Consider the following 27,709-nt stretch of genomic DNA (forward strand, 5'->3'; position numbering starts at 1 on the left):
AAAAAATGGTTATATAATTACACTTAAGCACATAATTATAGGCAGAGTCGGTAGAAACGTCTCACTTTTTACAACTTTGCCAAACTTAAAATATTTGAGCTGAAATTCTGCATGCCAACCTTCTGCCTAAGGCTGACTTAAGTATTACTACTACTGGAAAATTTCAGCTAAAACAATTCAGCCATTTCCAAGAATGAGGTCAGGAAAAAATGCTGGTGACCTTTTTTTTGACCTCTAGTGCCACCACGTTTGGAGCAGGGACTTGAAATTGGGCTGGGGTAGCCTTTATATCCAGGATATGCCTTTTGCTGTTCCCATGAAAATACATGCAAATTTAGTCAAGTCTTTGAAAAATCTCAGTTTGCAAATGCTCAGTTGAGACTTGCAGCTAAATTCCCTGACGTTTTTGTACACTGTGAGCGTGCTCCAACTCAGGGCTGAGTAGGCCCTGGGCTGCTGTGAGCTGAAAGTCTTTCCTGTGCGCACACCGCCCTCCCCAACCTGATTGGGTCCAGCAGTTCCCTGATTAAAATGCAGAGTCAGACTGGGATGGGGGGGAGGGGCAGATTGGGAGAAGGAACGAGAGCAGGAAAATGCAACTAAGAAGTGGGGTATTGAAACTGGAAGCTAGTGGGTGAAGGTGAAGACTGAGATCAGATGAGGAGCTGATGGGGAGGGAAACCGAGACTAGCTGTGCAAGGAGACCGGGGCTTGTATGAGAAGCCTGAGTGGTAGAGAATGGAACTGGAACTAAGGAGACATGACTGGAGCAGGCACAATTTGGAAGCGATGGGGCACAAAGGATTAATCTTGTAGGAGAGGGGAAGTAGAATTGGCAGAACAGTATGACTACTACACCACACTCCCAATAGAGCCTGGAATGGAATCCAATAATCCTGAGTCTCACCATTCCTCTATCAGAGAATACCTGTAAAACCTACTAGCAAAATGTGTATCTCATCCCCTACTAGTGCTGATCCACAGAGAGGATGACAACCTACTATTGCTGTAAGTAACTCAGTTAGCTCAAAAGGCAGAGGTCTGTGTAGTGGATCTAAAGGTTTCAACTCTGCAGATGAACCATGTGGATGCCAATATGATGACAAATGAAAATTTGCTTTTCCAATTTGCTTTTTTTAAAAACCAAGAAATTACACACAAACCCCATTCACACAAAGCCCATACACACCCCATTCACACAAAGACGACCTTCGAAGAACATTAAGGTTGTAAAGTCAAGCACTAAAAAGTTTGGAAATGCCAGAATTAAGATTGCCGGTTTAACCTTATGGTCTTTAATTACATGATCAGATTTTTCCCCACAGGAATTATACTGCATGCATAATGCATACCCGAAATTATTTCTTGAATTTAACTTCAATCAAACAACCAGTAAGAAAGTATGCACTGATAACCACTAGCTGTGAACTGTGTGCACAGAAAAATGTGCATGCAGTTCCAAGCCCAGTTTCCTTTTCCAATTTCAACAGTTAAACACATAATTGGCTCCTTTAACATAACTCATTCAATTCGTACAGTAAATGTCTATACAACTGCTTGCACATTTTTGTACATAATTTAGAAAAATCAGGCGCTTAAGAGTCAATAGGATAAATTCTGCACTAATATCCCCAAGCAACCCCACTGATATTGATGGCAGTGCGCAGCGTACAAGTTAGCCAAAAATCTCGACCAACCTGACTGCTTAAAGTTAATTCTGTAGTTTCACTAGCTAAGGACAGCAAGATAGTAAAGCTGAAGCCTTAGCTAAGGAGTCCTATATAAACACCTCCCACAAATTATTCTTCCATTTTAACTGTCCTCACATTAAATAACTTTTATTAAATACATTTCCTTTCTCTTTTGTGTTTATTTTACCTGATATGTTGCTTAAGATGGCAAGATTTTTTATATGCTCGATTGCAGTAATAACACTTGTATGGCCTGTCTGCTTCATTTCCAAAACTATTATTAAAATAACTTTGGAAAAACTGGCTATTCCTTGGGATTGGCTGGATAAGACCTGCATGTATAAAACAAAAAGGGATCATTTGGTAAAGCTGCAATGGTATAAAGAGATTAACCATTTTTAAAAACAATACATATTATTAAATATAATAAATCAGTAGTAACAGAAAAAAAACCTAAACATCTTTACAGTATCTATTTAAAATTACGTGTGGTACCTTAGCTGCACAGTTCCTTCTAGCACTAATGGCTCTAGCCCCTTATAATCCTATATATAATATAATCCTAGGAGTCCATATTAGACATTTATTTCCAACAAAATCCAAAATAAATTCAATAAAACCCAATTTATTTACTAATTCACTACCAACTGACTGAAGTCCTATATACGGATCTTATTTCAGTCATTTCACATGACCCTTTAATTAGCTAGATTTCATTTTGTCCCACTGCTGTGTAGTTTTGTTACATGAGATTTAATTGGAAGAGTTTATATAAGTGATACCCCATCACTGGTCTTCCTCACATTACATAAAACCTACATTTGAAACAGAGAATGGAAATTACCAATGCTTCTTTGCCCAACATCTACCTCCACTAATTGGTGGTTATCTTTTCAGTGCCATCAGAAATTCATTGGGGAAAAAAACCAAACAAACCTTATTTAAACAGATGCTGTTTATACACTGTACCCTGAAGACAGCCAACTCCAGCTCTGCAAAATGAGGAGAGTTCCTGCTACTAACTGTCCAAGTCTTAGTCTTAGAAGATTCACAAAAGAACCCCTTCTCAAATGATGTGACAGAATGTGGGGTAGTAGCAGATTTCTCAAGTAAAAAGGTCCAAAACCATTTACACATCTTTGAACCGAAAATAGAGTCCTGTGCATAGCAGTAGTGTGCAATCTTGTAAAAAGTTACTGTACAATTTACTTTTTTACTAAGAGGCTACATAAATCTGTGTGTGCTGCTTAAATTCACAGAAATAGCCAGTTTTTGCCATCTTCTAGCTCAGGGGTTTTCAAACTTCATTGCACTGCGACCCAGTTCTGACAACAAAAACTACTACACAACCCCAGTGTCCTGTATTACTCTAGATTCTAGAGTTTAGAATCAGGACCGGCATTAGGGGGCGGTTAGCAGGACAATTACCCTTGGCCCCATTCCACAGGGGGCCGAGCAAAGCTAAGTTGCTCATGTGTTGGCTTCAACCCCGAGCAACGGGGCTCAGACTTCAGCTTCCAGCCCTGGCAGCAGGAAATCTAACACCACCCCTGGCGACCCCATTAAAAGAAACTCGTGACGCACTTTGGGGTCACGACTAGGGTGACCAGATGTCCCGATTTTTGGGTCTTGTTCTTATATATTTCCTATTACTCCCCACCCCCATCCCGATTTTTCACATTTGCTGTCTAGTCACCCTAGTCACAACCCACAGTTTGAGAACCGCTGTTCCAGCTCTTCAACCTGCCCCACCCATCATTCTTCCTAACAGGTGTTTTATTTCTCCCCACAAAGGGAAGTTTAGAGGGTTTCTTCTGCCTGGCTCCATACCGCTAACCTTGAAGGTAAGAGCATGAGAGGAGAGGAACATCCTTTGGGATTAAAAACAGCAGCTAAGAAGAGAATATGTGACCAATGAATTTCTTTTAGCACTGTTTTGGAGGGGGGGAGGGAGAACCAGGAGAGGCCTACAGGAGATGATCTGGGTCTTCTAAATCAAGCAGGAACAGAGCTTCCCTTGGCAAGTGCCTTTCCTGCTGTGCAGTTCCTAAACCTTGATAGAAGTAGAGCTCCTCTCAGTAGAGACTTAACAACTATAGATGGCAATCGCCTCCTCCTGCAAACCTATCCTTGCCCTCTCCAAAATAGTGTTTCTATCCCCTTTCTTGCGGCTTAGGATCCATATCACAGTGGTATGGAGATACCATATCAATTTTTAAACTGTACAGGTGGCTCCACACACATTAGTATTTGGAGATCGATCTCTCTCTCTCTCTCTCTCTCTCTCTCTCTCTCTCTCTCACACACACACACACACACACAAACAAACAACACACTACAGGCAGGTGTACAGTAGTGGAAAAGCATGTGTCCAGTCCACACTAGAACCATCACTCATGCTACCACTGGCACTCAAAAAATATTTGGAAAAGTAATGAAAATTTCTACTGTGAACACAGCCAAATATTCTCTAATTATATCTATAATTGATCAGATGAATGAGAAAATGTTTGAGGTAGCCAGGAAAGACAAGAGACACTTTACCCAGGATGCAGCAACTTAACCAGATATTTTTGAGAACTTATTCTTTAAAATAACATTTCTTCCCAACCAAAAGCAGGAATAAATAGTATTGGACATCAGTCAAATTCATAAAAATGACTGAAGTCATAATGGCACTTTTTGGTCAATACTTTAATAAAAAAATACCATAGGGAACATATAAAGAAACCTGCCTTAAAATATCTGGACCCAAGAGCAAACGAATGAATAAATGAATAAATAAATGAATGAATGAAAAATATTTTCAACAAAAAATAAAACCTACGTCTTTTTAATTTTCTGTCAAGAAACAGTTCAACCATACCACCAACACAGAGCAAAGACATTTGCAGCTTGGAATTTCTTGTCACCATTCAGAGAAAAGAAAATGATAGTTCTCAGAACACTTAAATGTCACCAGAGGGAAGGTGCATGTGCCACCTGTTGGAGGAGTAGTAGAAGTTCAGATTCCTACACAGCACATTACAAACCGGGTAACGTGCAAGAATTACAATATATCTGTAAAAAAAAACAACTACTTTTCCATATATTTCACAATTCTTAACATTTAGAAATGTGCAATTTAATCAAATCAATCTAATCACTGAAGACATTTTAATTCCACCACAGAACAAAATATGCTTCTATTTCTTCTTTGGTCTAAAAAATAAAGTTACATAGTTGTACTTGAAATTCACTCCTGGCTGATCTGAATATTATACCCTATGACTAAATGTTTTGATGTAGTCTAACATGATTAGTGTCAAGAGATTCTTAAAACAAAAACATGTAGGAGGGTGTGGAACCAACATGTATATATTCCTTTTACAAAGGGGAAAAAGATTTTACAAATTGAATAGGCAAACTGTCTACTCTAAAATATTAGCAACCTGTAAGAATTCTTAAAACCAACAGAAGCACAATGATCTTTCAAGACAAGCAATGATAACAGAGTAAGGATACTATCAAAATACAAAAAAAGCAAATGCACTACTGTGTACAGAATGGCTATGGACAGCACACTAGACAAGGCAGAGGAGAAAGTGACAGATCATTAGTGAAGTTAACAGGACTGGAAAGATTCATTTTGCCACATCACATATCAAAACATGAGCATCTAAATTTCATAGCACTCTCAGTGATCCCCTGTTCAGCCACTGATTTGCAGTGGCAGTAATGAATTCTATAATGTTCTCAATGGAAAGAACTGACCTAAGAAGAGAAAACTGTTACTAACCTGTTCTGTAACTGCTGTTCTTTGAGATGTGTTGCACATGTCCATTCCACTTCAGATGTGCACACCCAGTGCACAACAGCTGAAGATTTTTCCCTTTGTGGTACCTATGGATTTTTCCCTCTGTGATACACAGGTGGTCTTTGCTGCTCCATGCTGCTGCACAATGGTATAACGGTGGAGCCACCTCCACCCCCCTCAGTTCCTTCTTACCAGACAGACTCCAATAGAAGCGGGAAGGAGGGTGGGTCATGGAGTGGACATGTGCAACACATCTTGAAGAACAGTTACAGTACAGGTTAGTAACTGTTTTTTCTTCTTTGACTGATTGCACATGTCCACTCTATTTCAGATGACTCCAAAGCAGTTCAAACTCCAGGTGTCATTCAGAGTCTACCTGAACAAGGACTAAAGAACTACTTGAGCCAAAAAAGCTGCGTAACCTGCATGAGATCCTGTAGAGTGCGCTCCGATCCTGGCTGGAAGGGGCACATTGGCAATATAATAGTACAGGCATAAGCAGGACAAAATCCTCTGCACTGAGAATGAAAGGCCTTTCATCCTGTCCACAACTGAGATGAACATGATCTAAAAGACCTAGTTCTGTCCAAGCAAAAAGCCAATACCCTTCTGACATCCAAGGTATGGAGCCTCTCCTCACCCTTATGAGAATGAGGATTAGCAAAGAATGTCAGTAAATATATGGCTTGATTGAGGTGGAATTCCGATACTACTATAGTCGGGAATTTCAGATGCAGACATAACTATTTTTCCCTTTGTGATACACCCAAACTGCGTAAGGAGGGTCAGCTACCAATGCTCCTAATTCTGCAACCCTTCTTGCAGAGGTAATAGCTACTAAAAATGCTACTTTCGTAGAGAGCTGCAGCAAAGAGTAGGTAGCCATCAGTTCAAAGGGCGGACCCATCAACCTTGTCAGCAGCACATTTATTTCTCCAGGGGAAAATATGGAACAAGGTTTCAGGTGGAACAAGCAGTCCAAACCCTGTTAGACAGAGGTTCAGATACGTAAAACACCCATCTCCTTTGACCCTAAGGAGAATCATTTCCACTTCAACAGGTAGGCATAGCTAGTAGATGTCTTTCACCAATTCGGGAGAACATCTGGTACATTCCTTGAACACTCTGCCTCCTGAGGCATTAACAATGGAGCACCCAGGCTGTAAGATGGAGGGCAGCCAAGTGGAGATGTAGAGGCGATCGAGGTCCTGGGAGATCAGGGTAGGTTTCAGAGGTAGCGTCAAAGGAGCCCTGGCTGAGAGACTCAGCAGATTGGAGAGCCAATGCTGGCGAGCCCACATTGGAGCTATGCGGATCATGCAAGCGTGAACCTGCTTGAGCTAAAGCAACACCCTGGAAAGGAGCAAAATGGGGGAGAGGAAGAGGGAGGCAGGCATACATCAGATTGCCTTTCCGAGACAGTAGCCAAGCATCCATCAGAGTTCCCTACTAGTGCCTTGCCCATGAACAAAAGAGCTGAGACGTTCTGTTGAGATGAATAGCAAAACAGGTGTATGTGAGGGACCCCCTAGATCTTAGGAATCTCTTGTGGCTTTAATGGATTGCCACATGGAATCTCACAATATCCGGCCTGAAAAACCACTTGTGATCTCTGCTGAATGATCTGTTCAGGGCAATTAGATGTATGGTATTGGTGATACAAAACTCCGGAAGATCTATTGCTTCTTAACAGAAAATTTGATCTGGGCCCTCTTTGTCCTTCCATGTAGAACATCAATGTAACGTTGTCCATGACGACCTGTAAAGTCTCTTCCTTGACGTGAGGGAAAAAAGCTTGACAGGCCAGATGAACAGCCCTCCAAGCTAGAAAAAAAGCGACTGTAACCAAAATGGAAATATTGGAAAGAGTCCAGTGGAGGGCAACAAAAATGATTAGGGGTCTGGAGCACATGACTTATGAGGAGAGACTGAGGGAACTGGGATTGTTTAGTCTCCAGAAGAGAAGAATGAGGGGGGATTTGATAGCTGCTTTCAACTACCTGAGGGGGGGTTCCAAAGAGGATGGAGCTCGGCTGTTCTCAGTGGTGGCAGATGACAGAACAAGGAGCAATGGTCTCAAGTTGCAGTGGGGGAGGTTTAGGTTGGATATTAGGAAACACTATTTCACTAGGAGGGTGGTGAAGCACTGGAATACTTTACCTAGGGAGGTGGTGGAATCTCCTTCCTTGGAGGTTTTTAAGGCCCGGCTTGACAAAGCCCTGGCTGGGATGATTTGGTTGGGAATTGGTCCTGCTTTGAGCAGGGGGTTGGACTAGATGACCTCCTGAGGTCCCTTCCAACCCTGATATTCTATGATTCTGTGACTCAAAGTCAATGTGGGTAAGGAAGGGCAAAAAACTCCCATACACATGTTGGCTGGATTCATTCACCAGTCCAATGAGGCTAGTACTCCTGCAGGTACTTGAATGAGCATATCCAATGGGTGATGAGCCAGGGAGTACAATGACTTTAACCAGCTCGGCAACTTTCTGAAACAAAGTCTGGCATGCTGAACCACATATGTGCAGGAGGACATGTGCCCCAGAAGTCTGAAGCAGGTGAGTTTTTGTTGTTGTTTTTGTAGCTGTTTATGAGCTTTGAGATCTATGGAAATGTTTAATATTGTCTGGAATGGCTGAGGAAGGAATGGCCTGTAGAATCTGGGATGACCCCTATAAATTCTATTCTCTGAACTGGGGAGAACAGTGACTTGTCCTTTTTATCAACAGATCCAGAACCCTGAAAAGGGATCAGTTCCTGGATACACTGACTTTTACTTGGAGCTTGGCTCAACCTTGTAACAGCCAGTCATCCAGGTAAGGAAATATTTGCATATCTGCTTTCCTCAGGAATAAAGCTACCACAGCAATGCGTTCTGTAAACACAGGAAAGCAGACAGCCAAAGGATAGGACCATGAACTAATAATGAATGTGGTTGACCAGAAATCTTAGGAATCTCTTGTGGCTTTAATGAATTGCCACATGGAAATTTGTGTCTTTCAAGTCAAGGGCAACATACCAGTTGCCACGATCAGGAAGGGAATACTGGAGGCTAGGGTTATCATTTTAAACCTTATTTTCTTTATATGGTAGTTCAAATTTTGCAAGTTTTGCAAATTTTCCCAGAGTACACCCTGTTCTTCCCTGAGTGCTTAATGGTGGACAGTACCGGGGACCTTGATCATCTAGTGGAGCCAAGTCTCAGCTGCTTGCATGAGTTTGCCCTTTTGCATTTCTTTCTTGACACCGGAGAAGGGGATCAGTACTGACTTTCAGAAGCCCTGTCCATAGGGCCACTCCTCACTGATGCCAAAGTACTCAGTGTGTGCCCTGAGTGGGAATGTTCTGAAGGGGGACATCGGGCAACCTCCCTGAGGTTGTGATGCAGTCTCATTTCTCTGTCCTTTTTTGTCCAGGGCTTGAAGTCCCTGCAATCTGGCAGAGTTTTCTAATGTGACTCCTGCCAAGGCACTTTAGGCAGGTGAACAAGGGTCTCTCACTGGCAAAGATTTTTTGCAGCTGGCACACAGCTTAAACCCCAGAGACCGATGCATATCCCTGTACTGAATGTTGGCAGCCTGAGAATAAGATGGAACCTGCTCCAAGAAAACAAAGACCAAAAAACCCCAAAAAAACCAGCAACAAAACCCACTACTAATCTAACATATGCCACTATGTGCAGTAAGGAAGATAATTTTTCTGTAACGAGAGAGAAACTTGCAGTAGCAAGTCAATGTCCTCTGACTACCAAACACAGGCAGTAAAAAGGAACTGAGTGTCCAGGGTGGCTCCATCATTTATTCCATTGTGCAGTAGCATGAGGCAGCAGAGGGCACCTGTGCTGCCCCCACAGGTACCGCTAGGGAAAAATCTCCAACTCTGGTGCACTGGGTGTGCATACCTGAACTGGAAAGGACATATGCAATCACTCGAAAAATAACTATTGATGCTTCCAAAACTCTGAACAAATGGAACTTAATTGGTCTCTATGGAATGATAACTATAAGAAATAGTAACCACTTGAATATTATTTTTTGAGGATGGAGGCAGTCTAAAGACAAGTTTGAAAAATAGCTGACTGCTGAAGTTACTTTGTCAATTCTAAGAAACAGCCAAGCAAATCTTATATATTCTAATTGTGTAGCAAGAAAAACCCTGTATCTCATTTTCTCTCCAAAGCTGAACAAGTAAACAATACTAAATTACTTCTCAAATAAATAGAAAATATTTACAATTATTTTAACGCACAGTAACTAAAGCAGTTAAATTTAAAATAGAAAATCAGCAGTAAGGATATCAACATATGTACATTAAGCTTTTCATAAGCCCTTTTTAAAAAATGCTAAAGCTTTTTTTTTTTGTGGTAAAATAATCTCAAAAAAAGTGTTATTTCACTGTTGTTAGAACTAAAATGAACTGATCAGGCCATGTTCAAAGGAAATGAAAATGTCAAAGAGAAAAAAAATTCTGATCAGCTCAGCTCATGTGTCACTACAACAAAGTAACTGGAAGCTCCAGATCTCCCTTGCTGGATTCACCCAGAATGGGGGTGTCTCCAGCTGGAGCAGAGCTAGCATAAACAGTTCCTATATTGCCCCTACCATCATCACCCATAGCCCGGTGCATGCTGGGCTGGGGAAAGGGCATGGCTGGAGCACAATATGTTCCAACAATCCCAAGCTAAATGAGAGCCCCTTGGGACAGGTTACTCACCATTTCAAGGACTAAGATTTAAAAGGTGTATTGTTAGAACATGTTTGTCACTGATTTTCAGTGAACTATGCTGGTCCTGACACAGTGACAAACTGTGCACAGTCATGTGCATTTTAAATGCAACGTTTAAGAGCTTTTTAGACACTTGGGCCCAAATTCTTTTCCGTGTCCAGTCTTCACTGCAATAGATTACCATTTGCAGCTCCTTATTTCCCAGCCAAACTCTGTGCTGGTGCTGGCATAGTTTAAGCTTGGTCTTGACTAGCATTTAAAAATGTGCTAGTCAAAAGCCTTTGCTAACATGCTCTACAACTCTATCCAATGCCTTGTCCACAGCAGAGTTTTAGAACATGTTAGCAAACACATTTTAATATCGCATCTTTAAAGCCTAGTCAAGACCAAGCTTAAACTATGCCAGTACCAGCACAGAGTTTGGCTGAGAAATAAGGAGCTGCAAATGGTAATCTATTGAAATGAAGACTGGACCTGGAAGATAATTTGGACCCAAGTCTCTAAAAAGCTATTAAATGTTACATTTAAAATGCACATGACTAAACAGAACTTTTATTAAAGCAACCTTTATTATATAAAAAACTAAAATGGGATTGTAAAACTATGATATTATTGGCAGTTTCTCATTTAAAAAGAAGTATGGAGCCAATCTGATTGTTACGGCCATGTTAATATCTTTAACAATTTAATAATATTCTAGGTCTATAGTTTGATCTTTTTCATTCGAAACTCACATGGTTATTGTACTCTCGTTGGAGTTTTGAAAATAATACTATGTTTAGTATATCTAGTTTAAGGTGGTCAAAGCAGAAAACTGCCCATCACTAATGGAGTCTAAATCAACTATATTTAGGTGAAAATGTAAGTACATACATATCATAATATCTTGTCCACTGTCACCAACCTCTTATTTACAATACAATCCTTCATCTAAAGCTGAACAACAACTAACCTTTTCCAACAAAATGGTTTTAAAAAGTGATAAATCATATAACATCCCATCCTATGCCAGAATAGAAAGATGCCATGTGAGCTTTCTATAATATATGCCCATGTTAAAATGTTATCGCTAATGGAACACTAATTCAACTGAGTTCACACTTACACAAAATCCACTAAAGCCATATAAAATTATAATTGTATCAAAGAATAAATGTGATTAGAATAAGGAGATTTTAGAATATGTTCTCTAAGCATTAGCTCAAAAAAACTAAAGGAAACAAATGAATATGTTTACCTTTTCTACACTGCATATTTTACAAAAAAATTTTCTGTTAAACTTTATAGGATTCTATCAATAAAAAAAAAAAACTCTTGTTATAAATTCATAAAGTACATTTTCAATTCAAACAGCTGACAGTACAGCTTTCTCTGCAGCTGCTGAACAGTTAATTGCAGGTGCATCTTCTTGAGTGAGTTTATAGACTGCCTTTGCCTAATAGTGTACTCTACTTCATTCATATTCTAAACCCAAATTTCAGGATTACAATAAGTTACAGCACATACGAACTCAGTCTTCACCTAAATCAGTGATGAGTATGGGTTCTTGCAAAGGAATATCCGGTACTGGAACGCTGGTCTTTCCTATTCGAACTTTTGCAGGTTTACGCTGATGTCGCATCTTTCGTAGTTCAGTGTGTTTAAAGTGTGAAGCAATGTGAGTCTTCCTGTGGCCAGATGTTCTGAACTTTTTATCACAGTGAGGACAAGCAAAAGGTCTAACACCTGAAAGAGATTAAAATATATTACTTCATGGTTTACTCCCATGTCCGCAGGAATAAAAGCTATGGAATCCAAATAGTAAAATCATAACCGTGTGTTTACAGAGACTGACATGACCAAATGCAGAGACGATGTGTGTGTTATTTTTCCTTGGGGGAAGAGAGCAGAAATGGGATTGTGTGTGTGCTGTTTAAGTACATGGCTAACTTAAAAGTGAAGGACAGATAGTTCCATCCATGCTCCATAAATGAGAGGGAAACTTAGCACAAAAATTCCCAAACTGATGGAAAGAGGGAGTAGTGACTATGTGGCACCCTCTTCACTATCAACTACAAGCCAGTAGGAATGCCTGAAGGGTGAACTCCATGCTGGAACACCACAGAAATTGGAATCTCAGAACTACTGCACTCAGCAGCTTTCAACTCAGGTATACAAGCTTCTACCACCTTCAGGGCCAGCCCACAACATTTTGGCACCTGAGGCGGGGAGCTCAAATGACGCCCCCATGCCCTCTCGCTTGGACCAAAACTTTGAAAGGTCTCAATTCTGCCTTCTTCCTGTTCCACTCCTCTCATGGTACTGCTCTACCTAGCCACCCCAATAAAGGAGAACTAACAACTTAAAATGCCTTGTTCAAAAATTTTAAGTAATGCGTAACTTTCAAATGCCTGAACAGCAAATTTAACTTTTCTTGTCTGCATAGTAAACACTGGCATTTTTATCTGTTTGAATAATCAAAGTGGTGGTTTCCGTGCCCTCTTGGTTGCACAGATTTGAACTGTTTCCTGAAGGTCCACAGTCTGGGCCAGCTCATGCTCTATTGAGATTGTTACAAGGCCGACCAGCCTCTCCTGTGTCATTATGGAGCATGGATGTGTTTTTATTAAACTTCAGCTTCGAGAAGCTGCGTTCTCCACTAGCAACTGTTACAGGAAGTGTTAGAAGTATGCGCAGAGCATCAAAAGCATTTGGAAAGAGGGTGGTCATCTTATTTGTGCACATATATTCTAGAACACCCTTTGGAGTTGATCCTGCTGAAATGTATCTTGAAAGGGCTTTCAGTTCATCACCTAAATCACTCGCATCAATATAGCGCATGTCATCATGTTTCAACACTGTTTCTAGTGCCCTGCATTGCTGGTGTAGGTCTTCTTAAGGTATAGTGAGGAGTTTTGGAATATCATACAACATCCCAAATATACTGCGGCGTTCCTTGAGCTGCATGAAACGTTCTTCAACTGACTGTACTGCACAATCTAGCACCTGGTTAAAGAATTCAACTTTGAATTGTTGTTTGGGGTCTCTTATGGGATTATCCTGTGCCTCGTAATCAAAATGTCTTCTTCTTCGCTGACTCTTGTATTCTTGAATGGGTGGGAAAATAGCTTCAGTGTGAACTCTTTAGAACGTTTTGAAATCCCTCATCTGTCCGGTAAGACTGCAGGTATGACTTTGCTTTGTCCAGTTGTTCCATTGCTCCAGATATATCAAGGCCAACACCTTGGAGTCTCTTGCTTATGTTTATTTCAAACAGTATGTCATGCCACAACACTAAGCCACACAGAAATTTGAAGTTATCTATGTTTCTGGTGATTCCATTTCCCTCTGCCACTGTTCTCCCATGAACAGTTCCTGTCATAGCATTATCCTCCATAATGGCAACTATGGCATCATCTATCTTCCCAATTTGGTGTTTGATAGGCTTTATCTCCTCCACTCGACTTTCCCATTGTGTGGCACTCAGTGGTTTCCGTGTCAGAGAGGATGTTCCCAGATGTTGCTTCAAAATTTGCCATCGATGAGTTGATGCAGAACAAAATACAGAGATGCTTTCAATTACATTAAAAAATTCAGCAGCCTCACTAGAAGCTGATGCTGCATCACTGACCACCAAGTTCAATGAATGAACTGCATGGGACAAAAAAAGCTCGAGGGTTTAACTCTCGGATACGTATCTGCACTCCTCTGTTCTTTCCTCTCATGTTGGCACCATTATTGTAGCCCTGACCTCTCACGTCAGCTATCGCAATTCCTGTATCTTCCAGCTTTTTAAGAAGCACATTTGTCATACCAGCTCCTGTAGTATCATCAATGTCAATAAATTCTAGAAAATGCTCTCTGACAGTCACCATTGAAGGGACATTTTCACTAGATTCTGTTGTTGTTACAAAACGCACCATTAAAGTCATTTGTTCCGTATGGCTGATGTCAGGTGTGCAGTCCAGAATAACAGAGTAATATCTTGCTGACTTCAGATCTGCCACAATCTTCTGTTTGACTTTTGTTGCCAGTAACTGTATGATCTCATTTTGAATTGTTTTTCCAAGATAGTGGTGTGTGTCCATTTCTTGGGTGGTGACTCTTAGACGCTCCTGGAGTACAGCATCAAACTCAGCCATCAGCTCCACAATTTTAAGGAAGTTTCCATTGTTTGGCACATACAACTGATCTGAAGTGCCATGCAGTGCTAGGTTTTGTGTAGCAAGCATTCTCACAATGGCAATGAGCCTTTTCAGAACATTTTTCCAGTAAAGAGACTCTGATGCAATCTTCTCTTGATGCTGATCATCTATGGTGGCCTTTAACCATAGTCTCATCTCAAGCTCTTTCCACCTATGGAATGTTCTCTGGTGATTTGCTGCCTTCTCAAGCCATGCCAGATTTCTAGCCAGATTTTTCCAGTCCTTTGTTCCTGTAAAACCCAACGTGGCTGGAACATTAGACTGGAAGAGTTTGCAACAAAAACAGTATGCAGCATTCTGGGTTTTTGAGTATATAAGCCATGGCCTCTCACTTTGTCACCATTGGGGATTTCATGCCAGTAATGTGTTGGATGGAAACTTCTATTTTCATTGTCTTTGGGAAACATGAAGTTTTTCACTTGTTGTGGCCCATGTAGTACAAGGAAGTCCCTCAGGCTACTGCTCAAGTGGGCCCACAGTCCTGGATCATCTAGACTTAAGGAACTAAACTCAGCAGCAGCTGTTTCTTGCGCCTCCACCACACTCTTCTCTGATCTACACTTTTCTTCAGGAATGTGCATGGTTACATCCATTTGAGATGGAGATATGGATGTTGTGGTAGCTGCCAGGTCACCTGCACTCTGACTAACTGGAAAATCAGGCATCTCCTCACCACTCACATCCTCACTGAGGCCAGAAGGCTCATCGTGAACATTTGTGTCTATGTATCTCAGGAAACCTCCTTCCTGCTTAGATAGAAAAGCTTCCTCTCTTTTTTGGGGCGTTTTCTTCTTTCACTCATGACTGCTGTTCTGTGCCAGCTATAGTGGCTCTCAACACTCAATTGAAGGGGACAAATAAGCAGGCTGGCAGCCGGGCCTGAGTGAGGGAAGCTATCGCGTCTTAAGGGCCTAACTGGCCCTACTACTTCAGTTGACTGCCTGTTCTCAAGTGGGTTCAGGGAAGCAGCAGGAAACAGGAAGCTCCCTGAGAAGCTGGTGTTAATCAGTCCAGGCTCCTGAGGGTGCTAGAGAGGTAAATAAGAGGTGCCTCCTCCTCCTCATTTTCCCTGCAGCTCCTGCTGCTTTGTTATTCCCTCTCACCTTTTCTCCTGCCTGCCTGTTATGTCTCTTGTGCCCTCCTTCCTCCAGACAGCACTCCACCATCTCTGCACATCTAGAGCAGAGAGAATACATATGCACCAGCAGCAGACAATTTTCTACACTCTGGGTCCTAGTAGCACTGTCCCACAGTCTGGCACCTGAGGCAGCCGCCTCAGTTCGCCTCATGGTAAGGCCAGCCCTGACCACCTTCAGTGATTCAGTAGCTTCATAATTCAAGTAAGAGTTGTTGCTAAAGAACTGACCCTCCAGGTATATGTTCCAGGAGAAAATGAAAAACAAGAGTGAAGGAAGAAAACAACATAGGTGGACAGTTGGGGTTTAGCAGAGAAAAGGGAGTTTAAAAAGTCACACACCAATGAGAATTGGGACATGAACAAGTTAAAATATTTGATGAATAAAAGTTTATAATACAAGAATTCAACAGGGCTACCATTTAAATTCTTATGAAGTTATTTGTCAGAAACAAAATACTTCATTCTATATTCGATATTTATGACGGTACCTGATCGCCTTCATATCTACAAACCAAACTCTGTCCCCTATTCTTGAAGGACTTCTGATCATCATATAAAACCATAGGGATAACTCACAGGCCTTACCTGTATGCAGACGAATGTGAACTTTTAAGCTTCCTGAGGTGGAAAAACATTTCATGCAATACTGGCACTTAAAAGCTTTAATGCCAGTGTGTGTTTTTGTGTGTGCTGTGAGAGTGCTCTTCACAGCAAAGGCGCGGAAACACTGAGGACACTTGAATGGCTTCTCATGCGTGTGAATTCGAATGTGGCGCACTAGATCACTGGGTTTTTTAAATTCTTTAGAGCAATATGGGCAAACATGCCATCTTATTCCATTCTCTTCACGTACAGAACCTGAAATAAACAACACTGAAATTAGATGTGTGCCTGTTTATATTTGTAAGTTAATAAACAATCTGTTAAATTGACATTGTCACTCAAAAGATGAGAATTAAAAATGAGCACTGAAGACTCTTGCCAAGACTTACTAAACAAAGCGTAATGCACTTCTCAGATACCTTCCCCTTAGAGTAAATACTCCTTATAGAAATATGATTAAAATAAAATCAAGATAATGCTATTTAATCGTAGTTAGACATACCTGTAACGAAGGAGGACAAAAACCAACAAAATACACCTATAGTAACATTTTATTCTACAGTGTGGAGTGTGTGTATGGGAATAGCATATAATGTATTAGCCATTTTTGAGCTGTATATTTGTGTTGACAGGATTTAAGCATAGCATACTCAATTACTGAATTGTTATACTCCTCAGAGGATCGCTATAAAAAAAAAAAAGTATCATGATTATAGGTCTGCAATTGGGGACACGTGGGTTTGTTTTGTTCGTTTGTCTGTTTTAAATACACTATTAAAAACAGTGTCCAGAATAGCAAAAAGCTGGTAAATAGCATTGTTTTATTAGAAATGTCAAATTCACTACGAAGATATCAGAGAATGAATAGTCATTCCAAAAGCAGATTCCAGTAGCTCCAATGGAGGAAAGGTCTTTTAATACTTTTATACAAAAAACCTAGAGAACACAATGTGAAGAATGTAAACGAAAGCTCTTAGATTGATTCTAAGGATCATGCGAATCAGCACCAAATCACCTTAATCGTCATAACAATATTATGCCCAATATCTTCATTTCCCATTAACAATTAAACTGATTTTGCCTATTTGTAAAAGTTTTATTTTCAAAAAGTTACTCTCTATTTTCTTTCCATAATCTCTTGCCAGACGTTTACAAAAAAATCTACTCTAGTGAGCAAACTTATAAAATGGATTTCCTAAATGTTATCTAATTTTCTTTTTTAGTACTTTTAAAAATATATCTTCTCTCCGCAAATTTTATCAGGCTTGCTATTATTATTATTATTATGGAATTCCCACTCTAACCAAGTATATTCTTTTCCAGTACACTTATCAAACAGGGATTCACACATGCAATAGATTGCCTACCACCATTAATAAATGAAGGTTATTTACTTGTAACCAGAGCTCTTTGAGATGACTCTGCATATTCACATTTATGGGTAATGAGCCAAACAGTGCAACCTACTAGTGGAACATTCTCCCAGCAATGCCTGTTGGAGCGCACACACTGCTCTTCTGCCCCTCCCATCAGCATTCAAAAACATTCTGAGGATGAAGCTATATAAGGGGGTACTATGTCCACTACAACCTCAGTTCCTTCCACTACTGAGTCAGAGAAAGCAAGCACTCTGGGCAAGAAGGGAAGGTGGATGGGAAGTGTGATTATGCAGTGTCATCTCGAAGAATTCGGATTATAAATAATCTTCATTTCTTCTCTGAGTGGCTCTGTATATTCCTATTTATGGGTAGTTTGGCAAGCAGTGCTGAAAACTCAGGAGGTGAGTATAAAGTCCTAATTAAATAATGATTGAAACACAGCTTAAACGGACCTTGCTTCTGAGGTAGGAGAAAACCCCGCATCAGATAGACTGGCGTGGTTCACTTCTGACTGGCGCTTGTGGTTGGAAAGAACTGAGGCTGTAGAGGGAGCAGTGCCCCTTTATATAGCCTCACTCTTTGTGAACACTGAAAGGCGGGGGGGTTGGTGGGGGGGGAGGGAGAGAAAGCCAACAGGCACTGTTTGTGAAGGTTCCACCATTAGACTGCACCAGGTAGGGAACATACAGAGCCACCTGAAGAAAAATTCTCTCTTACATTAAGAACTTTCTGCCTAAAGAAATTCTACTTGGTGCACATCCTGAAAGAACTTAAGTCAACATACTATACATGTACCACTGAATTTAAAAGAATTTAGGCTACAAATTAGAATTTTGTTCTTTTTACATTTATAAAAAGAGAACAGAACTGAAAGATTAAATTTAAGCAATGTACTTTTTCACGGAAACAAGATTAATTCTTTGAACTTTAATCTTACATTTAAGAATTGTATTACTAATACCTTTCCTATTTTACCCCTACATTTGCAAAATAGTCTTAATGTTTAGAATCCTGTTTGTAGATTATGTCTCATTTCCAATGCTTCACTTTGCGCTGATATTTGCAACTAGTACATCAGGTCTTCACAAACTTGCCTGATGCGCATTCAAATGCAGTACAATTCCCTTCTTTAAAAACAAGGTTCATATGACTGACACTTGGTATTTTTAAAGTTTTTCCTTTGTTCTAGCTAGCTTAAAAATATCAAAAGTTACTTTTGATATTAATGTTACACTTTGAAGTAACTTGGTATGTATGAAATGGGCTCTACACTCCTAATAGGATTTTAACTCCCTATAAAACTGAGAAGCGTCGGACAACACTGGGATTCTCTACATAAGCAATGTATTTTTCAGTCATGCTTTTAGCTCTGGAGGTGTTCAGTTCAATCTCTGGTTCCAGCCAAGATGGAAGCCATTCCACATGCACTAATATGTCAACTGATAATTTAGTGCTTGTGAGAACTGAAATTCCCCTTCCAGAGAGTTTAGTAGATGCACTGGAACTTGGCTTTAGCCAAGCAGAAGGTAAGTGTATAGGTTGGTTAAGATGAAAGCAGGATACACCCCAACTTTCTGCCAAAGGTTATAAGTGCAGGGAAACCTTGTCCTTATGGAACTTAGTAAAACGGGGGTCCACCATCATGGCCCCCAGTTTGCCTACCCTTCTTGCAGAAGTAATAGCTACCAGGAAGGCAACCTTCATGGAAAAGAGAGACAGGGAGCAGGAGGCCATATGTTCAAAGGGCAATTTCATCAACACCGAGAGGACAAGACTGAGGTCCCATTGCAGAGCAAAAGGTTGAACGGGTGGCTAAGTCTAGAGGAGGCCCTTCCAAAACCTGGTAGTCAAGCGATGCAGAGAGAGAGAGAGAGAGAGCGCCCCTCCACAGGGGGTGCAAGGCACTGAAAGTGGCTATATGAACCTTGATGGAGTTGAGAGCAAGTCCTGATGCCTTCAGGGACAGGAGATAGTCCAGAAGAAGAGGGATGTCCATGTGCTAAGGGACAAAACCCCTCTGCTGGGCCGATAGGGTGAAACGCTTCCACTCGGCCCTATAGGATCCGCCTCATGGATTACTCAAGAGGATGTCTTGTACTGCTGATGAACATTCCTGCTCTAGAGAAGATGTCTGTTCAAAAACCAAGCTCTTAGGTGAAGCATCTGCAGATTGAGATGCCTGATCCTGCCGCTATGTTACGTGAGGAGTTCCAGGAAAGCTGGCAGGGGACGCGCCGACATGCAGAGAAGGAGAGGAAACCAAAAACAGTGAGAGCAGAATGGGGCGATCAGAATGACCATTGCTCTCTCCTGTCTGACCTTGTGTGGACATGCGGCAGGAGCAGTAGGGGAGGAAAGTCATAAATGATTTGGTCTGACCAGCGGATGAACAGGGCACTGCCTTGAGAAAGGGTACTCATCTCCCCTCTGCAGAGCAGTACTAGGTGCATTTGCTGTTGGGTGTGGGATGCAAGAGGTCCCAGGTCAGAGTCCCCCAGCGGTCAAAAAGGTCAGCAGCCACAGTGCCATGAAAGTCCCATTCATGGTCGGCCATGAATTTCCTGCTTAGAGAGTCCACAATTACATTCCGAGTCCCAGGAAGATACACTGCTGACAACAGGGTCTTGTGGGTAATGCACAAATCCCAAAGACAAAATATTTCCGCACAGAGCACTGACAACATCATGCTCCCGTTTGTTGATGCAGGAAATGGTGGGGGTAATTGTCCGACATGATGAGAACATGATGGGAGTGAATGGATGGGAGAAATGAGCGAAATGCTCTCCGCACCGCCTGAATTTCCAAGATGTTGATGTGCATTTGGGATTCCTGAGTGTAGGGTTACCAACCCTCCAAGATTGGCCTGGAGTCTCCAGGAATTAAAGATGAATCTTTAATTAAAAATTATGGATCTCCAAGAATACATCCAACCAACATTGGCAACCCTACCTGAGTGGCTCAAGTCTCTTGTGTCATGTGCTCACCTATGTGGGCGCCCCATACGATGAGTGACACGTCCATGACAATCATGCTTGGTGATGATGGGAAGAAGGGTATTCTGGTACAGACCTGACCTGGGTTTGTCCATCATTAGAGGGAGGAGAGAACCTTGGGGGCAGGGGAACTGTCAGTAGGAAGTCCTTGGTATAGTGCATAGGAGAATAGGCCCTCACAGTCACACAGTTGCAGGCAGTGAAAGCAAAGATGACAGAAGGCGGTAATGTACGTGCAGGTCGCCATGTGACCAAGAAGGGAAAGGCAAATCCTGACCGGAACAGAAGAACCGGAAACCACCTTGGTAACTGGTTCTTGTAGGGTCTGGAACCTGTCCTCCAGTAGGTAGGCACATGCCGAGACCACACCAATGTGGGCCCCAATGAATTCTAGGGACTGTGGGGGATCCAAACTGGATTTTTCAACCTTTACACTCACCCCCAGTGAGGAGAGGAGCGTGAACAGCATGGAGGTCAAGACTCGAGCCTCCGCTTTGGATCACGCTGCTATCAGTCAGTCGTTGAGATAAGGGAATATAAGGACCCCTTGACACCGAAGATGGGTGCCTACTACCAAGAAAACTTTGGTGAAGACCATGGAGAACCAGTGAGTCTGAACAATAGAATCCTGTGTTGGATGTATTGAGGACCTGCCGTGAATCTCAAGAAACATCTGTGGGTAGGATGGATATCTACATGAAAGTAAGCATCCTGCATATCGAGAGCCATAAACCATATGCCCTTTTCTAGCAAAGGTATGATGGCTGCTAGGGTGACAATATGAAACTTTGTCTTGCATATGAAGTGGTTGAGATGACAGATGTCTAAGATCAGTCTCCATCCACCCTTCTTCTTGCGAACTAGGAAACAGGTGGAATAGAACCCTGTGCCCTCTTAGGTCATAGGAACAGGTTCAACCGTTCCCCCAGCAAGGCTAAGCCATCGCTGGTGACACCATTAAAAAGGGGTCGTGACCCACTTTGGGGTCCTGACCCACAGTTTGAGAACTGCTGATTTAGTGAATAGAGCCAATTAATTTGAGATTCGAAATTGAAGGCTGACAGAGGACAAGACCTTGCGACCCAGAAGGTCCAGTCACGTGCCCTCTTTATTCACTGAGGTGGAGCGTGGGTGGTGTTGCCAGACTCACTCCATTGCCACCTGTGTGACCAGGGAATTGGGTGGGGGGTGAAAGAACAGAAACTCAAACCCCTCTGCAGGTACATAGTACCTCTTCTCCGCCCCCGTGGGGGTGGGGACCTAAGTGGTCGAAGTGTGCCAGACAGTCCGAGCTGGTTGAAGAATGGTGTAGGGCATGCGACTCCTGTTTTGGAATCAACCTTAAGTCTCTGCTTCCTACACGAAGAACAAGCAACATAAGATGACTATTAAACTTAAGCCACAGGAGCTTAAGTATTGCTTGTCACAGAGCTTCAACCAGCTGGCACTGAAGCAGTACCGGCAATGCCTTTACTGTACTGATCTTCAATCTGAACTAAGGGTGAATAGGAAGAATCCAAACTTGGATGCACAGAATGGGGTAGAGAAAATGGAAACCAATGCACACACACAAGTTCTGCTAAAAACAAATAAATAAATGAAGTGTTAGTGTTTTTGAAATTCCATAAGCATTTTATTGATATATCAACTGTATGCGTTTTAGGAAGTTCCTCTACACTACAGTGACAGGTGCTACAGAAAACTGTAAGATATTGTAGTTATTACTGCACAAAAGTTGTATGTAGAAAACATTTCCAACATTACCAGGTAAAAATGGTGACTTTTTCTTTATAACCTTTTTCTCTTTTTTATCCATCTTATCTGGGCTTTCTTGCTCTTTATCTTGTTCTGCATTATTAGGGTCAGCTTGATGATTAGAAAGATTCTGAACATCTGGATTTTGATCTTGTGTTGTAGGATTCTTAGCCTGGCTGCAGTCTGCAGGATGCGCTGAGACTGGAATTGAAGATAGCCCACTGTTTTCTAAGGCTTGCTAAGGCAAAACAAAACTAGAAGATTAGGAAAGAAAAACTACACAAAATTATTCTAAATTTGCTCTGCTCAAACAATTATATAGGAGATTCAATACAGTTATGATTAAAGGAATTTAATCAAGTGTCTTACAACTACAAAATTTTAGCTCAATTTCAAAGTTGCAAAGATTTAGAGATCTTTCCTGTACAAAGGTGGTAAACAGTAATCTGTTTACTTTGGGGGGAGGGATAGCTCAGTGGTTTGAGCATTGGCCTGCCAAACCCAGGATTGTGAGTTCAATCCTTGAGGGGGCCACTTAGGGATCTGGGGCAAAATCAGTACTTGGTCCTGCTAGTGAAGGCAGGGGGCTGGACTCAATGACCTTTTGGGGTCCCTTCCAGTTCTACAAAATAGGTATATCTCCATATATTATTATTTTATTATTTTTATTATTATTAATTACATTATTGAACTGGAACTGGATTTTCTCCAGCAACACACGTACAAGCAATGACTTCCAAGAAAACAAATTGAATCTACAAAGCCCAATTAAAAAGATGTGTTTTCTCTTAAATCTCCATTCCAATTGTTATTTACCAGTTACTTCTAATTTAAAAAAAAAAAAAAATTATTCCATTAAAGTTGTAGAGATTATATGTTAAATTGTACTAAAAAATACAGATATACATCCAATAACTGGAAAAATTAATCTCAAAGCAGAACAATTTTTTCTCTTTTAGTGGGGAGAGGGCAGTTAAGATTCATAGAATAAGGGTATGTTTACACTACAAATGCTAGCCCATCGACCTAGCGGTGTCTACACTGAGGCTTAGGTCAATTTAGTTACATCACTGAGGGCTCTGAAATTTTTCACAGCCCTGAGCGCTATAATTAACCTGAGCTAACTCTGTAGTGTAGACAGTCCTTAGGCTTTGATCTTATAATTCATTGTACCTGCAGAGAACCCCACTGACCTGATAGGGCTCTGCTCAGGGATAACATTGCATTGCAGAATTAAGGCCTGAATGTTTCAAAAAGGGGTTCAGATGAATAGTGTGGTTGGTTGGTGCTCAAGAGAAGAGAGACATACATAGTGTGCAACCTTTTCAGCTTGAAGACTGAACATATTTGAGAAAGATCAAGGGGCCACGACCAATATTTAAGATGAATATTTTCTACCCTGTTCTGTTCCCTTTCTGCCAGCTGAGCCCCTGACGCTACAAAGGAACCATTGAGAGGCAATTGGAGAGCAATGGGTTTGAGAGAGAGTTGGAGCAATGCGGTTGATCCAAATACTCCAGCTTAAACATCACAGGGTGCAGCTCAGAGAACAAATTCTCAATTCATAATCAAATAGAAAATTTCTTAACATGCTCATCCTGGATGGCCACAATTTAGATCCTTGAATGCCACAAGTGGTCCATGGACCACAGCAAAAACAAAACAAAAGGACAATCTTAATTTTAAAAAATATTTAGTGTCATTCTCTTCCAACTAGTATTTATTGCATTCCAATCTGATCACATAATGGGGCCAAAGAAACATCTTGCTGCACTCTGCACACTGTACTTTCATTATTTCAATTTTTCCCAACAAAGAAGTCAATTCAGGCATACAAACACCTTATTGTTGTAATCAACTGCTGATTTCACTAGAAGGATAACAATTACAAAGACACTGTTGAATGCTAAACTACTTATTATGTAAATACACCCTACCTGCAAAATGTCTCGATTGAGTCCCACTGCAATATTGAGTTGCTGGCCAGGTTGCTGGGGCTGGTTATTTTCCACTGGACCTGGCTCTGACAGCTCAAGGAGCTGCTGGATGACATCTGTTACAGCCTGTTGCCCTTGTTGACCTGCAGCTGAAGTTACTTGGTTTTCTGTCTGTTGAAGAAGTGGAGACCGAAAATGTGTGGCCTGAAATATACAGCGGTATATTTGTAAAGGAAAATGAAAGAGATACATATAAAGAAAGTTTGACTTACCAGTCTATTTTCTTTATCTAAAATATGTCTGCTAATTGTCCACTGTGAGGATGTCCACTCATGTAAGACTGGGGAGTTTACAGAGCTGTCATTCAAGGACTGCTGATTCCACTAAAGGACTGCTTCTCTATTCTCCTTCCAGAAGGAGTTTTTCCCAAGCAATACAGCTGTAAGCTTACAGCCTGAATTAAGTTTATGATAAAATATTGGCCCCTCACCAATTCACACAGCTTGGTGACCTATTTTGAATTATTGAATTTTGCAGGTAAGGGTACACAAAAAAGTAAATGTAATCACAAAAAATACTTCAAAAAGCTTTTATTTTTTATCAAAAATACTTTAAGTATATTAGTAAATTGTCTAGAATATTTAATAAAAGTAATGATGCCTCAGTGATACATAGTTTCACAGTTAAACTCAACTGTTAAGCCTTTGTGAAACAGAGACTATTGTATATATGTGTGACTTAGTAATACAGTCAACAAATTATATAAAATAAACTCTGTGAATAAGTGTATCATCATATTGGTAGACATATTGCTGAGAAAGAAAGTCAACAGTTGAGACAAATTTCCCTTTTCCCCTTGAAACCATGTAACAGGTATGGAAGACCTGGGACAGCCAACCCTGATTACTAAGAAGCCACATTTGGGAGAAATCAGCAGATTTCCCTATAAAGATCAGCAGGAAGCTGCAAGCAGGGGGGAATGCTCAGGGATCAGAGACTGCTAGGAATGAGCAGACTCCAGCAGAAAGTCCTGGGAGTTAGGACTGAGAGTCCAGCCCCACAGGGCCTGGAGTGGTCTACCAAAGTATGGAAGCAAAACCTTCATTCTGTATGGACTTTTGGGTGGACTTTGTTTTGGGATCTTGATTTTTCTTTGAAGTTTTATTTAGGTTAATATATCCAGTCCCCAAGGAGAGATATTTCTGACCAAGAAAAAACCTTGGTGACATTTTATTTCAACAGTCCACGAGGGGAAACTGAGGCTCTCTGCCTGCAGTCTGCCCAAAAGGCTGCCTCATATTACAAACCTCCTTAACCAATCCTCCATTGTAGGAAAGTGGCCAACAAAGGTAAGCCATCTGTTCCCATCTCTACCACGTTTTTCACAACTTCTATTGTATTGTATAGAATAAGTTACTACTTCTAATATAATTACTTCATACTTCGGGTGCTTTGCAGATGTCCAGTGTCCCTGTCATTTGCTTTAAGCAGGAGACCACCTTTTATCACTTCCTGATGACAGATGGTGCTCTTCTATTTATCTGGCACTTTGGTATTCAGCAGAAGCTAACAATTACTTTACTTGGCTCTCAGTTTTACAATGTCTCAGTCACTATAGCTGAGCCACTATATTTTCTGCCAGCAAGCCATCTGCAGTTTGTTTGTTTGTTTTAAGAGAGTACCTGTGGGCACCTGCCACAAAGAAAAATAATATAGCTGTGATCCAAAAGCTAATTTTATAGATTTATCCTTACTGGGGATCAATTCTTCAGCTCTTTGCAGAAATATTTTGGTCTAAATGAATAAGAGGCACATGGTACTGATTGCTTTCTTCTTAAAAGCCTCCCTCACTTTATATGCCAAGTCCCTTGGAAAATCTCCTTCAACAACAATTACAAGGTTGTTGATTTGAAAAAAGAAAAGAAAAAAAAGAAACTAGTCATACTACAGCAACATTCTTCAGACAAGTCAGGTTTATCTTTTTGATTTTGTTTTAATCTTCAATCTTCTGCCTTTATATGAGGAAGTCCATTTTCCTTGTAATAAACTGTTCCAGACCAGAAAGTAATGGATCATGAAACTTCCTCTCTGAACTATATAGGTAATGCCTCCTTCAGTTTCTTCACTTCTTTGATTCAACCTCTTTTTACTCCAAAAATTTAAATAACTTTTGAACAGAACAACAAAGTACAATGCTGAAAATAATTTTTGTTAAGTCTAAAAATCAAATTTCTCCACCCATCTTGGCTCTCTCCCTCTTTCTTTTCTTCTTCATCCTTAGAAAGAAGAATGAAAAAGAAATCCAAGGACTCATTCTTCAGGTAATTTTATTTTTCCTTTTTATAACCCGGAATAAAAAACAGGGTGGCTAGCCTTATTCTTTCCACTTAACTTGACAATCTATTGGGTTTATCCACTTTTTCCCCTCACTGCAGATTCAGTCCTGTGAATATACCAATGGTTTTCAACCTTTTTTCATTTGCAGATTCCTAAAAAAATTTTGAATGGAGGTGCAGACCCCTTTGAAAATCTTAGACAGTCTGCAGACCCCCAAGGGTCCACAGGTTGAAAACCACTCGAATATATTCTTACTCAGAGAGCTTTTCTTTTATTTCCTCAACAAGGATTCCGCAACATACATTTGCTGGCCATGCAGTTCTGTTCTTGGGCATACACAGGCTAATATTCACTTCTGTTCCTCAAGCAATGAGAAGCCACCTTATTGCTTCAGGATACGCTAAGTAGAGTCCTGTCTGCATACTACCAAAGTGGCTTTAGGATGAATTTTACTTAATCTTTCACTGTAATTTTGTTTTCCATTTTGAAAAGCTTTTCCTTCATGGCTCTTTCCATAGCTAAAACACTCTCTTGCAGACCTGATGGGGGTAAAGACCTTGCCTTCACATTTTGTGATGATACCAAATAATTAGGGTAAAAAAATTTGTTTCACCTTGCAGTTCCCTCCTTGGAATTGGATGAATAGTTCTGAATCAACATTACAAAAGTGAGCTGGCACTCACTCACAAGAAGAGATATTTGTCACCCTGTTACACACACACACACACACACACACACACACAAAGTGTTTATCTTTGTTCATCTTGTTGAGGACCAGGAAGGCAAGATCTCTGCTCAGATCTCAATTTGACAGAAACTCTGTCTAAACAGATTAACAACAATACATATATTCTTCATTTTGTACTTACTGCTGTTAGACCGCAGAAAACAATTTTATATACAGAGGTGCAACAACTTCAGAAATAGTATTTTCTGGGAGTAGAATGTAGCAGAGGTCCTTAGAGGAGCAAGCAGTCCTAGATTGACAGTTCTATAAGCTGCCCATTCTCCAGCAAGAGGAGGACAACCCTTCATTGAAGGGCTGGCTGAACATAATATTGAAGGGGAAAACACTCAATTTGACAACCCTTTCATACCTATTTAGACAGCATGTGTGTGCATGTGCACCTACACATCAGACTAGGTGTTGTATATGCTCAAACATAAGTCA

General features: G+C 40.9%; 1 protein-coding gene across 1 annotated transcript in view; it reads right to left on the bottom strand.

Moving 5' to 3' along the window:
- ZNF236 (zinc finger protein 236) overlaps nucleotides 1–27,709 on the bottom strand; it is a 195,418-nt gene that overhangs the window by 107,976 nt on the left and 59,733 nt on the right. The window contains exons 9-13 of the mRNA XM_024212120.2: nucleotides 24,202–24,405; nucleotides 22,274–22,502; nucleotides 16,120–16,392; nucleotides 11,734–11,937; nucleotides 1,879–2,023 (exon numbers count right to left, since the gene is read on the bottom strand). Coding sequence (XP_024067888.1) covers nucleotides 1,879–2,023; nucleotides 11,734–11,937; nucleotides 16,120–16,392; nucleotides 22,274–22,502; nucleotides 24,202–24,405 — 1,055 coding nt within the window. The remainder of the gene's footprint in view (nucleotides 1–1,878; nucleotides 2,024–11,733; nucleotides 11,938–16,119; nucleotides 16,393–22,273; nucleotides 22,503–24,201; nucleotides 24,406–27,709) is intronic.

Source organism: Terrapene carolina, unplaced genomic scaffold (assembly GCF_002925995.2).
Source record: "Terrapene carolina triunguis isolate 2854851 unplaced genomic scaffold, T_m_triunguis-2.0 Scaffold58, whole genome shotgun sequence".
In the NCBI taxonomy this organism is placed as follows: Eukaryota; Metazoa; Chordata; order Testudines; family Emydidae; genus Terrapene; species Terrapene triunguis.